The sequence below is a fragment of the Alosa sapidissima genome, chromosome 17 (assembly GCF_018492685.1).
Source record: "Alosa sapidissima isolate fAloSap1 chromosome 17, fAloSap1.pri, whole genome shotgun sequence".
Taxonomy (NCBI): domain Eukaryota; kingdom Metazoa; phylum Chordata; class Actinopteri; order Clupeiformes; family Clupeidae; genus Alosa; species Alosa sapidissima.
In genome coordinates, this window is record NC_055973.1 from 15218392 (window position 1) to 15233316 (window position 14925).

At 40.1% G+C, this 14925-nt stretch overlaps 1 protein-coding gene across 4 annotated transcripts in view; it reads right to left on the reverse strand.

Annotated features, from left to right (window-relative positions):
* Window positions 1-5188: 5188 nt before the first annotated feature.
* xylb (xylulokinase homolog (H. influenzae)) overlaps window positions 5189-14925 on the reverse strand; it is a 31196-nt gene continuing 21459 nt past the window's right edge. For all 4 annotated transcript variants that reach the window (XM_042068450.1, XM_042068449.1, XM_042068452.1 and 1 more), the window contains exon 19: window positions 5189-5652. In XM_042068450.1, the coding sequence (XP_041924384.1) occupies window positions 5584-5652 (69 nt within the window). In that variant the 3' untranslated portion in view covers window positions 5189-5583. The remainder of the gene's footprint in view (window positions 5653-14925) is intronic.

Genomic DNA, 14925 nt, shown 5'->3' on the forward strand with positions numbered 1-14925 from the left:
TCTCCTTACTGCTTTTTAAAAATGTCATTAAACATTTCTAAAACGGCTAATATAAAGTGCATAGACTATTCAATTAGAATCACTTTGTAATGAAGATTTCAGGTTCAATGTGTGTGTGTGTGTGTGTGTGTGTGCGCTGCTGCGATGTTTCATACTCAGGAATAAGTGGAGTAAACAGGAGAATCCAAAGGTAAACAGAGAGAGAGAGAGGAATGTACACACATGTACACAAAAATATAATGAAATATGCTAGCAACTTTTCCCTTGGTGCATCTCACAGTGTAAATGTGTTTGATCCTTCAGTGCCTGGGAAGGAGAGTTCTGTCACAGTGATTTTGCATCTTTGATCCAGTGCATCTTTGTTATTCTGGCTCTCAGCTGTTGTGTTTCAAGATTTGACATCTGGAGAAGAACCCCTGCAAGGGTGGTGCTAAGTCATATCATCCACTGCATTCCACAGTGATGAAATAATTAGACGATGAAAGTATCAGTTCCAGTTTTAAAGTCTGAAAGTGGCATGGAACTCAACACACATTATCTCACATCATCTCTCTGCTTCTTTAAAAGCACAACTTGTAAATGAATCATTGCAAATGCATTTAAAAATGTGGGTTACCAGATGGTGGGGAATGAGGAGACACAACTCAGAGCTGATGTTTCTTAGTGAGTTCACAATATAGAGGATAAAGAAAATACCACTATTTAAGAAGTTCCTGCTTTCTTTAACACTTTTTGATGCACAGTTCAGTCAGCCAACTGATCTGGCACTTCCGATTGATGATTGATCAATGACAAAGAAGCTTTGCTATTTTTGGACTCACATATGGGTCAACACTGATGAGTTTTGTCATGAATGAGCAGGCAAGAAAAAAACAAGCAAACATGTCAAAACGGTAAGCCGTCTGTCAATCATCCTTGTGTTATTTTTTGAGTATGTTATTCCTGGATGTGTGGACACAGCTTCCAGTTAACATTAGAGGAAAAGTATTCCATCCAAGTGAGATCAAGTGGATGGCTATTGCAGGTTTAATCAGTTTAACTAAATCATTATATTTAAAATACTCTAATAACTAAGATTTATGGATCAAGTTTCATGACAGCAAATTTCCAATGAATAATTTATGTTTTTATTATAAACAACTATTTTCGGCATCCTCTTAAACATTTATTTAGGTAGATGAAAGAAAAGAAAACTCACCAGTCATTCCCACTAGCCATCCAGACTATGTACTATATAGGTCTGTTGTCCAGGTCAAAACACCCCGTAAACATGCATCAAAAACCTAAGCACAATATCGCCAATAATATATAGGCAAATACGCCAGTTAGCATGTTGGCAAGCTTTTACCTGTAATTATCTGTCATCCTGAAAAACAATGAGTACTGTAGATGTGTAAACTGCACATTGTAGAACTGCAAAGATGTGAAGATGGATGAATTTGTGTATGGGACTGTTTGTTTTTCCTGTGCTTGTGTCAGTGTATGTGTTAATGTGCATAAATATGTGACATACACAAGTGTGTGTTATGTTTATGCATATATATGAACACGTGTTTCTGTGTCTGCCTGTGTGTGCTCCATTAACTTGCACAGCAGGACAGGATTAATGAGGTGTGTGTTTTGCAGAGGCTCTGTGCCGCTCCCGCCCGCCACTTTACCACTTGACACCGCCTCAAAATGGGCAGAGGGAGAGAGAGAGAGAGAAAGAAAGAAAGAAAGAAAGAGAGAGAGAGAGAGAGAGAGAGAGAGAGAGAGAGAGAGGACAAGAAACAAGAGAGGGAAAAATACAGATCTTAGCCACAGCACCCTCCCTACTGTACAGTCAGCACGGCCCTCCATCATGAGTAAGAACATGACCACAGACAACCACATATTCCACTGGGGAGGGACAATAACCCTAAGCGTGTACACATACACATACACATACACATACTAACTGTCTGTGCAGTGTGAAGTAGCCATGCTGAATCTAAGGTGCAGTAAAAAGCCTGGCAGCAAAATTGTTTCACACACATTGTACATATGCATTAACACACACATGCAGACTATTTCTTTTGTCTTTCTAGCCTCTTTCAAACATCACTGTTCTAGTTTATTTGGGCACACTGGTGAAAGTGAAGTGAGCAGAATCTAAATAAAACCTAGAGAGGTTAAAAGGGAGGCTCATTCCTATCGTTCCATATTCTATTTATCACACTCATATGCTGGCTGAAACGGTATTCTCTAGTGATCCTATTTATGTCCGCTGTTTTAGAACTCCACCCAAGAAAGAGATCTCCACACATTACATTAATACACAGGATTAGATGTTAAAATCCCTTGTGCCAAAATCCAAGGTAAAAACACATTCAGAAGCCCCTGCTCAAGTTTAACTTTAAAAAGCACACTACCCACAAATCCGCCAACAAATGGTCACAAACACAATACAAATGGCCCATCCAACAGCAGTATATAGTATGCGGCATGTCATTGAGGTTATCAAGTGGGCACCCTCATTCACCGATGTTTCGTTAAGTTAGGCCCACGACACCTCATGAAGGCTTAACAGTGAAACCAGCGTCCTGGAGACACTCCCCTCCATGCTGCCACCATATTACCACATTGAAATATCCAATACCCAAAATACTCTTAACCAGCCCAGGCATGGTCAAGGTTGGTTAATGATTCCCACACTTCTGTAACCTAGCAAATGAAACAGAAGTATCTTAAGTTAACAATACATTTCAGATGTTTTTACCCAATTGGGTTCTGTTTTTGGCTGTGAGGAAATTCATTCCCTTCACATATCCCAACCTCTTTGGCATAAATAATAAGTTGTTAGCAAAAGTCTCTGAATGGAAAGGTTTCCAGTCCATTGCCTTTTCTGTGTATTGTTTTCATTGATGTACAAGCATGCATCCCCTCAAGCATAAAAACTACAATAACAATGTAATTAGGGAATTATAGATGAGCATTTATCTCGCCATTTTTCCCCAAGTTCATAATAATAGTTGTATGCTTTTTGTTCTGCATGCAAATGGCTTCAACTGACTGCATATACCATTAGATGGATTATCTACTATCCATCTAATGGTATCTACTTTTTTATCTACTATCCTAACTACTAACTACTATCTCTATCTGTATAATTTTTTTTTGAAGGGTATGAAGAAATGTGCTGGTGCTGAGACAATTAAAAGGGCACTCGGAGAGTGTGACTCTTGTGAAGGCCAAATGCCACATCTTGCAAGGGTAATGGCAGTAAAAATAGATTCATCAAGCTGCCCCGCAAGTCAGAGCCTCTCCACAATTTAATGGGTTCTACATTGGTTGCATCTTTCCAGCAAATTCCATGAAAATTTGGCAGGTGGTTTTGGGGTAATCCTGCACACACAAACAAACCCTTCAGGGTTTCAACTCTGGACCAGGCCTGTTTTCTGGCCATAGATTTGTTTGACATTTACCGCCCCAATGTCGTCCTCATGAGGGGGAAAACATGCTAGCAGCAAACCATTGAGTCAATGTTGAAAATTGCTAGCAGTTACTCTCTACACGTTTGCTTTGGATTCAGATGGGGTTTAGCTTGTTTCTGAACACAATGGTTTCAAGGAATTACATTTACTTAAAGGAACACGTCAACATTTTAAAGTGTTCCTTTAACTGTCCTATGTACTTTATCAACTTTATCAACCAATTTGTTTAACATATTGTTGTGATTGTAACATACCTAACTAGTTCACATGACATGTTAAAACAATACAACGGATAAAAGAAGATAAAATGGAAATGTTTCCAGTAAGACTGGTTGGCCCTAACATTGTTATGAGGAGACTCTAGGTCGAGTTAACACCTCTGCATTTGTGAAAGTGCTGCAGCAGGTTGGGGCTCACAAGGTGCATAAATAAGGCCTGGACCTCAGTAACTTGCATCACCAGGTTATTTTTCACCCATCTGTGATTGGCTGTAACAAGACATGCAGCGAACACACTCAAATGTCTGATGGACAGGTTGGAGGAATACTATGTGGGCACCATTTCACAGAAGCAATCCATGGCATGATTTTTTAGGTCATGTCACTAACTGATCACCACCATGGGTGTCATAAAAGGTCATTAGATGTGTATTGTTGTGAGATATAATTGTCACAATGTCTATTGACAGTTTTACATAGTAACATAACTAAACAGTAATGTATGAGGGGAAGATACTGCAGAAGCTGGTGTACTCTGGGTTTATACAGAATGAAGGATATTATGTTCTTGCATGTTCACCTTCTTCTGTGTCATAACCCCACCGATTAGGAAACACATAGCACAACAGAATACGTGTTGATTGTGGTACATTGTGTGGAACATCTGATATCTTTCCCCTTTGTCTTCTAATTGCATTTCATTGCCCACAGTAACTAACCCACAAGGTATGCAGTTAATTAGCTGCCTCACTTGGCAGTGACAGCCTCAAGTGACAAAGGGTGGGCAAAACCACCCACCATTACATTAGTGTGTAAACAAAGGCAAGTCGTCAAATAATGACAGCCACTCAGTTGCACTGTGCCATATGGTGAACAAATATATTAAATAAAATATTGTAATATATTAACAAACCTACTTTATCCTCATGACTGATAGTAAGCAGAGGATTTGGCTGACTTCTGGACCACCTTGTGGTGCCCTTGGCACTATGAGGAGAGTTTGCAATGAGGATCTGGATTAACTGCGACCTCCAGTACATTCTCTGATGACAGACATACTCAGTCGCCTGAGCCGAGCGACCAACAGCGAAGCAGACCTCTCCGCTCCACAGACAGTATGTCCTGACAATTGGCCACAGCGTGGGAGAGAGCAATCCATCCGCCATGTGCGGCGCACCCTGCTACCTGGCACAAGCCAGGCAAAAGCCTGTTCTCCCTCAGTCTGTCCAGGGATGGCATTTCAAGAGTGGTGCAGATGGGAGTCAGGCCTAATGAGTGATTGATTTAAAGTGGCATTGGAGGGCCTTTATTGTCAGCAAGCGGGTGGGGGGGAGTGGTGTGAAAAGCCGGCAGGGATGCAGAGTATTAATAGAACAGCAATGGGAGTCAGCGTGCGAGCAGAGCACATTCATGTACATATAACAAGTGTGTGTGTGTGTGTATGTGAGGGGGAAAGCAAGTGAGAGAGGTCATACAGTCTACATCACAAAGCAACACAAACAGGCTTCAGTTGTTGCTGAAATATTATTATTATTATTATTTAATTTCAAATTTCACTGAAGGAAGAAATTTGAACAACAATCTTGATTATAGTGTGTTAGCAGATGGATTCAGTTATTGTGCTTTTATTTTATGGTCTAAATACACTGGTAGTGAGAAGAGATTACTGTTTTTTTTAATATTAAAATAATGTAAATCTTAATATTTCAAATGACAAAGGAATTAAGAAAAAAATAGTTTTCTTATTCAATATGAAAAAAATACTCTCAAACCCTGCCTACAATGGCTTTGATCAAAAGGCTACTTAGTTATCCAAGCTACTCTGAATCATCTTCTGAGGTTTTTATATAGTGATTCTAATCATCAAAATGGATGGGATTGGATGATTGATACCCTGGGAATGTTGAATCCCATCACTGCTTGGTCTCCCTCAGAATCTTCTCCTCCAGTACAGCGTATCTCCTTAGCAGTGACTCATAAACCTGGAACAGAGTAGAACATCAGAATGATCGCTCACTAATGAACTCATATTGCACTATGTAATGTTACAGATATGCCCCTTTTCGTCAGTTTTAGGCATTTTGGGTACCCCCTTTTGCGCCAAATGACAGTATGTCAGATGCACCAAAAATGATAACCAAAGGACAGTATTTAGTACCACTGATGAGAGACAAAACCACAGATGTCTGTGGCTACAGGGAGGGGAACCAGCCTAGACGCTCAATAATAGGACACAACACTGTTTGAGGGCATTTCAGGTAAAAGGTTGTTTGAAAGGCCATAAATTGGTCTGTTAAAATGTACAACGTTTGCTGTATTTTGATGCCTGCACTGTCCAAGCATTTAGAGGATACATTCCCCAGTTTCACCCTGACCTAAGGGTGAAGGGGTATAAAAAAAGTTGTGGTCGACTTATACAAAAACTAGCATGCAAGACGGATCAGGCTGTATTTCGGTTAAAAATAAAGTGCAGTAAAAGGGATCGTGTTTGTTGTGAAGCTAACTTCAAGCACACTGGTAACGCTTTAGAATAACATGTGCTTATTAGGTATTAACAGTGCATAATAAGCAGTTAACAATTTATTACTAACAGTTAGTTAACTGTTGTTATCCTTTAATAACATTAACTAACGGTTAACATGCCGCTTTAATAAGCAGCCTTTTAAGTGACTTACAAGCATATTTGTTAACAGCTAACATGCAGCTTGTAAGTGTTAACAAGCAGCTTGTTAATGCTTGTTAATGTTGTATAAGACAAAGAGGTGGATAACTAATACGCTTATAAGACCTTTCTTATTTATTTGTAGTAAATTTTGCAGCCCCCCAATCTAAAGTGAGGACCATGTAGCCTATAGCTCCACAAGCCCAACCTTCTATCTCTACTGCATCTATCTATCTAGCTTGGTTTAGCTGTGCGAAATGCACCTTCAAAATTGCTGCAGTGAGCAGGAATTGAACCCTGGTCTCCTGAGTCATAGAGTGATTTGCTACTAACTGAGCTAATCTAGGCTACTTTACTGTAACAGTATTGATGAAATTGTTAATTTTGTTCACAGCTATGCGCTGACAAGTGACTAGCAGTTGAGGAGCTTTGCTTAAACTTAATATACTGTTGCAAGTTCACTTGAGTATAAACTATCCACTTTAACTAATGTCAGTAATGTTATTCATCTAGTTGTCATTTTAAAGAAATTACACTTCTCCATTTAAAATGTTACCTTAGATAGGCGGCTAGCTAACTCGCTAGCAACTGGACAGTAACTGACAGTAGCATGGTCTGATATTAAGTTATTTTGTTTACAAATTTTCCCCAAAAACCCTCAACAAATCCAGAGAGACATAATGACCAATTTTTGGTAAAATTCCACAAGTCTCCCATTGACATTGATGCAGCAACAGACCACAAATGTTCGCCTCTGTTCAAGGCAAAGGTTTCAAATCGATCGCGAACATTCGCCTATGTTTGCGACATTGAACGCACCCACTTGTCGTCTTTAACTCTCGGTTGCTATGTAACCAAACTATAAACAAAGCTGGCATAATATCAAAGATCCTTGATTAACCCCCTCTGATAATATCTTTAGACTGCTGACAAACTGACTGTTCACTGAACAAAGATTATGGAAATTAAACGCCACTTTTTTTTTTTTTATCAGAAACATATTTGTAAAAGGCATAACTGGTATGATATAGAACATTAACAGAATATAGAATCAAGATGATCATTACATTCAAAGACAGGAACGTGGCTCAGTCAGTAGCACTTCACTCTTTGCCACAGGAGACCGGGGTTCAATTCCTGCTCGCTGCAGCAATTTTGAAGGTGCATTTCTCACAGCTTAAACAAACTAGATAGATGCAGTAGATATATAGAGATAGAAGGTTGGGCTTGTAGAATAGGCTACATGGTCCTCGCTTTAGATTGGGGGGCTGCAAAATGTACTACAAATAGGTAAGAAAGGTCTTATAAGCGTATTAGTTATCCACCTCTTTGTCTTATACACCATTAACAAGCATTAACAAGCTGCTTGTTAACACTTACAAGCTGCATGTTAACTGTTAACAAATATGCTTGTAAGTAACTTAAAAAGCTGCATGTTAACCGTTAGTTAATGTTATTAAAGGATAACAACAGTTAACTAACTGTTAGTAATGAATTGTTAACTGCTTATTATGCACTGTTAATACCTAATAAGCACATGTTATTCTAAAGCGTTACCAGCACTTCCTTACACTACATTTGTCTTTTATAACAAATAGAATTAGGAGTGCATATGAGTGCTCCCCTGTATGACGGTGGTCTGAGAGTACAGTACCTCCTTTAGTTATAGCCAGAATAATTAGATACCACAATGCTAGATTATTATACACATTACTACTGTATATTTGAGTATAACCATGATTATATTATGATCTTTCTAATATATCAAAGATCAATACAGTAGGCCTATAAATATTGCAATCCTTCTGTTTCATCATTGTGAATTAGATTTAATAGGAAACAGTGCTCTTTCTGATTTTAAAACAGGCTTCTTAATAGCTGGCGACGGAGTTCAAAAACAATTGATTATTCTCTGATTAAGTACTTTTAAAACATTAATATTGACAAAACATTATATTTTACGAGTTAAAGTTAAAGTTGACTGATATTTAGTAAACGTTTTTATCCAAAGTGACTCGCAAGAAACTCAGGTCGTCCAATTGTAAGTGACATTTCTATTTGCACTGCTCCACTGCACCCACGCTGGGAGTGTGCATTTTAGTTCTGTTTGAATTACATATTATTTTATCTGTCCAAAGAGAAAGGGACAATGATTATATGTGTTATATAGGGTTAGCCATGTATCCACAACCATCCCCATTGAGTCTCTATTATGCTACAAACTATTCATGGATTGATGCCATTATCAAATGACCTATTCCAAAAATATATACAATAAAATATTGTAATGTTATTTAAAATTGGCATTAGAGTCAGTCAGATTAGTAACTTGTGTGTATACCTCCATGTTCAAATATGAAGAGCACTTTACAGTGTATAATTATTCATTTTGTGTAAAACCAATCTTGATGTATGATGAGAACTCAAGGCTAAACTGGGCCATTGGCCATGGGTGGTGGATCGGGGTGGGGGGGTTGGAAAGGTTGCATGCTCTGTAAAGCCTGATTTTCCAACTCAGAAAATTGCTTTCACTCTCATGACATGATCCATCCATTGCATCCATTTTATGCTTGGGCAGCCCCTCCCTGGGGCATGAAGGGAAAAAATATGCTGTATGTTACATGACAGCTCCCTGCTTTTGCTAGTGTGATAGACACTGGGGGTAAAATATAAGACCAGAGGTAGGAGTGAGGAAAGCCAAGTGGACAAGTCCCAATTAAAGAGGCTGTGGACCTGCCAGCAGGCCCAACCATAAACATCTCTCACCCCCAAACCCCTATCAATCTCACCCGATGCAAATGAACAGGCTGTGTTCCACACAGGAGCTTACCTGTCCTTTTAGGGGAGGTAACAGCGAAGATGGCTGTTCAGAATACAATAATAACTGCCTGCACCTCAAGAAAAAAAGTGACTGATCAAATATCATAGCCTAGCTTGCCATGAGGGCCTTTGCTATGTAAAGGAAAGCTTCATTTGTGTTATGTTTTATAACAGAGAGGCAAGTGCAACTAACACAAGCAACCATTTACAAGCAGCCGTTTACTGCTGTGCATCACGTACCTGCGCTGCTCCAATTTCTTTTATAGGTCTTCAAAGCAAGCTGCCGTGCTGAAGCTCTTTGCACACGGCACTCGGCAGCCCAGGTAGCTGTCATAAATATTTTCTGTGAAGGACCATCTTGGAGGTTTGCATAAAAATGCAATGAACAGTAATCCAGTATGATTGATTCCTCCTCAGTCTTAAATAGGCTGCCTCGGCTCGGCGGCCCTGACAGCTAAACATACATCGCCCCCCCAATAAGACTTGACACCCGATTCGCCGTCGAAGTCCCACTGGGGTTTGGTGCACGTACAGTGGAACACATCCACACACACACACACACACATACAGTCTCAATGACACAGAAACAGCTCTTCTCTCCAGACTTGACGTGCTTCTGGAGAACAAAGGACTCCTCTTCAGATAACCAACCTTCATTCCACACATAGTGTGATAATGTGATATAGACTATTTGGGGAGGGTTTCATTTGAGGGATGTCAGAGACTACTCTTCTGTAGACATCTGGGGTATTTGTTCGAGGAGATCATCCATTAGACCTTACAGCACAGATCCCAAAGATTCACCTTTTTCTTTATACTAGCACACTAGTATAAACATGTTTTTGTCGGTTATGCTAATAACCGTCTCAAGGCATGAGGGATAATAGACGACACAATGTTCAGGTGGCAGAAGTTAATGCATATTTGAGGTGATAATGTGGCCACAACACAACACTTTCGAGAAAACTTCTGCAACACTAAGAAAACTTCTGTAATTTCCTGACCTATATGAGGCAGGAAACATTTCCAGTTTTGGGCAACCATAGACCACATGCTGTATAATTGAAGTCTTGGCAGTATACAGTATGGTCACGCTGGAGTGAATTGTTCTCGATATCAATTTCAAAGGTTGGGAAATAAACTAATCCGCTTTCCATGACTTGTTATGAAATAATAAAGAAGGTGACATTTTTAATTCATGTACCTGCTCGGTAGGCTACACTTTGGGAGATTTCTCATTGCTATTTATGGCCTATGACTAAATAACACACAGGCACTGCATATCACAACTGAAACATAGAAACACTTTCTGCATAACAATAACCCAGCTTTTCTTTTGTGGAGAACTCATTGTACGTGAACTAGCCTCCAGTGCAAGCATATATATGCAGATTTGTCCTATAATAGTCACGATACCATGAATTCTACCAGTCCTAGCAATGTATTTAAACGATTTTGACTGCAACGTCTGAACACACACCATGCCCTCAGAAACGAAGGGAAACGAAGAACATCTTCAAAGTCATCAGGAAGATGAGCACAAAGGCAGTAGATGGTAAATAAACTCAGTGACCGCAGCTGCTTTCATCTCGCCGCTCCAGAAGTAGCAGCATAATTATGAGCGAATGCTCTTTGAGATGTCGATGGGAAATAAGACATGTGCCAAGCGAAAACTCCTGTCCCGTGGGACACGTGCGGCAAGTCATTCCTGTCGCCATATTAATGTGCCTTTTTTCATGACAACATCGGTGGAAATCAGCAGTGCAGACGCACACATCTCTCTCTCCCTCTCTCTCTCTTTTTTCTTCTCTCTTTAGATTTCTCTCTCTTTTTTTTGGAGACACCATCAAATGGGATGATCAGCGGACTGTGATGTTTTCTGCCAAGCTCCAAATTAAGACACACCAAGAGGTCCCCCACACTCAGTCTTCTTTCATACCGCAGGCATGACCTTCACGCAAGGAAGACATGATAAAGCGAGAAAGCTGGGGAATAAAACAGTAAACAAGATTATGATGTTTGCTGTTGAGCCATCAATGGTAGCGCATTAATATTCATGAAGGGTAAAGAAGTTCACATTCTTCACCTTGTCCCAAAAGGCATAAAAGGCATGATGTGTTTGGTCATGTGCTTGTTTATGTATATATTTATCATGTTCATGTTATCAGAATGGACCTGTCACTTTTGTCATGGTGCTCACTTATAAAATAATCTGGCAGATAGGGAGACGAGATGAACTAAGAACTCCATTAGCACAGATCTATATTTCAGGCACAGACGATGATCTCACTTTTACCCGCCCACTGCAAAAGCACTTCAACATTCCACATGAGGACATGACAGTAGAGAAGCTGCCATATGGCAAAAGATATTAGGGAGGGGAGGGAAACAATGGGGCCATAGCACTAATGATTTTGAACAAATGAGTCATTACATGGAGAGCTACAGAATGGAAAGCCAGAGACCTATTTGCCGCAACTCCTTTGCCGCACGGAGGGAGTAGCAAAAGGTAACGTTTACCTGTGTTATTTCCAACACAAGTGTCAGGCTGGACACGCCTAATCCTGACTAATTCATTTCCTAATGGCTCAGGTATGAGCCAAAACAAAAAAGACAAAATAATTGCAGGAAAGGAAAAAAGAATTGCAAAGCAGGTACTTCCATGGAAGTAACTATGGGTACCATGCCAAAGGTTATAAGCTGTGTAAGAAATGTAAGACACAACCTGATGTGCAGTCCCATTCCTAGTTAGATATTCTGACAAGTCAGGGCCAATTACTAAGTAACAATTCTGAGTAATATTCTTCCTGCCTTGTTGTAAGGAGGGGAGGTGACCTGTATTAACACAGCCTCTTCACAGAGTATGTGCTTCAGTTGTTTCATTAGCATGCTAACAGTGTTATGCTTTTTACCATTGCCTTCCTCCTAATCACATCTGAGCCCAATAAAGCATTTATGAGAGAAGGTGGAACTATGACCCGTGTCGTCCATGTTCATAAACAAGCAACAGCTATCTTGTCAAATAATGGTGTTTTATCCAAAGTCAATATTTCCAACAGAAAGATTACATGACAAACTAGCCTGTATCGAGTGACTTTATATCATTGCTTCCAATACATGTTACAGTTCAGAGAAAATATCAATTGTCCAAGGGTTGTATTCTATGTTTCACAAGAATCGGTCTCTCTTCATTTTCTTTTCGGTCCCTCTTCACTCTTTTTATTACCGTCACTGGTTAGTGAAACAGATCCGTTGTTCTCCTGTCTCTCTCTCTCACACACACACGCACGCACACTACAAACTGCACAAACTTGTCACAGGCCTTTCCTCCTGTGATTAAGCTCTGGAGGAAGGAACATGGGCATTGTCTAATTGGCAAGTTTGCCTGCAACTGTCATATCAGCAGAGTATTTCTTTCAATGCAGGAAAATAGGATGGTATGCTTCATGAATTGAGAGTGCAAATTAATTTTCCATCAACCATAAACGATGCTTTTTCTTCCTCAGATTTGGAGTATAAATGTCTGTGTGGTGGGGAGAGGCCATTTGGAAAAATATATAAATCATTATAATACTCCCTATTATCATCATTACGGCAAAAACTAAGCTATTCATGGCTCCTTAACGAATCATAAATTTTCATTTTCTTGCACATTAGTGGCTGCTCAAAGTTTACCCCATATGACAATGTGTCCTATTAATTTCTATTAAAGCGTGGGTGATAGCAGCATTATTGATTTGAAAGTGTTCTCAGCTCTGTAAAATTACAAAATCTACCTTGAACTGAGTATTACATCCTAAGGGTCTGCACTGGAGTTCCACTCCAACAGGAAAAGTCATTCCAGTGCTTCAAAGTAAGTAATATGCCATACCGGTAACTACAGCATAAACACCTTGTTACTTAGAGCCAAACACTTGTGTGTGTAGGAGACCGTGCCTGGGAGTGTATGGCCTGTCGAAAAGAAGTCAAGCTGTAATTGTGGCACTGGTTTAGATTTGTGTTTAGATAGTTCTAGATTTGAGGAGGCGTTACCAATTCAATGTGTACTGTAGGTGAATGGTCATCTGATGATGTTTCAACCTATTTACAGAAGTCATCTCATTTCATTTTTGGAAAATATATACAAAAGTATGGTGAGTAACAATCGGTTCTCAGAAAATGTATTCACTCTAGCCAGACTATGAAAAATAATTAAAGTTGTGCTTCAAAACAAAGGATATAGCATGCCAGTATCTGCAGTATACAGTACTGTACCTTGTAGCCAAATATCTCACTAGGCTGAACATTATAAACAAGAACATTATGGAGACTGTATGTGTGTGTGTTTGTGTGTGTGTGAAGTGTGTTTGTGTGTACTGCTTCCTACTTACAGCCCAAAGATAAAAGAATCCACTCACTGCCTAACGACAGCAGCTATCTCTCTCCATATTTAAAGAACAAAGCAAAATGCTCATTTCGAAAGTGTCAGTGATGAGAAGAGCTCTCCGTGCAAGGCTGTCATATGTACAGTACATTTTTGAGGGAACACTGTCATGAAAAGAAGCATTGAAGACTAGCTTCCGTTATCCATGATACTTCACAGGAGGCGTTTTGATCATTGACCAACCCACACCAGATGACCCCCCCCCGCCCCCCACACACACAACACACAAACGCACACAGCCTCCAAATTAGAAGAGAGATTAACATCACTGTGTGTATACCCTCACCATCCCTATGTCCCCACTGCACAATGTCATTTCACAGCTCGGCATGAACTCTACTAGTGTTAAAAAGGCAAACAGGCCTGTTAATTATTTGCTGGCTCTCCAGTTGCTCGGCTTTATTTAAAAAAAAAAAAAAAAAAAAAAGAAGAAAGGGCAAAAATGAAATGAAAATGAAAATGAGGGACCAGGAAAGGCTAAATCTGTCAGCGTTTAGCTCTCATTGATCGCCGTCCTCAACTGACCCCACCCTAACTAGCCATCCACCCACCCACCCAGCTGCGGCACCACACCCACGGCGCTAGCTCCCCTCCTCTGCGCACCCGACATTTTCAGGAACGGCCACCGAGCCTGGGTGGCATGTAATTTACTTTTACAATGCTTTCACCAAGGGGATGAAGCATTTAATGAAGAAGCAGTGAGTCATAAAGTAGGCCATTCGTGGGCCGCGGCATCTGCGGCTGATGGGGAGAGATTGGAGGTGGAGCGGTGTGTGTGTGGGTGTGTGGGGAGGGGGGGAGGGGGTGGTTCCCCCCATGTGACCCTGCCATAAGGACACGGCAGAATTGAGCAAGACTCAAGGAACACCATAACGCTGTGATGGATCACATGAGGTTGCTCTGCGCACTGCAATCTTCCAGGCACTTTTGAGCAGGCTGCTTCTATGAAAGCCTTTTCTACAGATGCTCGAGACTGCCTATTCAGAACTATATGGTGACATAACATCTCTCCTTACTTTGAAATATTAGCCAGAGAAATTTCACATCTGGTGCTCTTGATGGCAATGGATTAAACATAGTGCACATACTGCATAAAATACTCACCCATATGGTCAAGCTAAGGACATTACCTTACTGTACATGCCATATCTAGTTCATTTATGATCTTGTTGTTAATAATGTGCTATATACACACTTTGCAGATGCAACATATTTCTTTATTGCCTCTACATCTGTTGCCTCATCAGTGTTTCAGCACTAAAGGTACTGTATGAATCAAGGCTGAAGGTGACCATCAGCATGTAATGAATCTAAATTTAAATAATAGCTGATTCTTTGTCCATGGGGGAT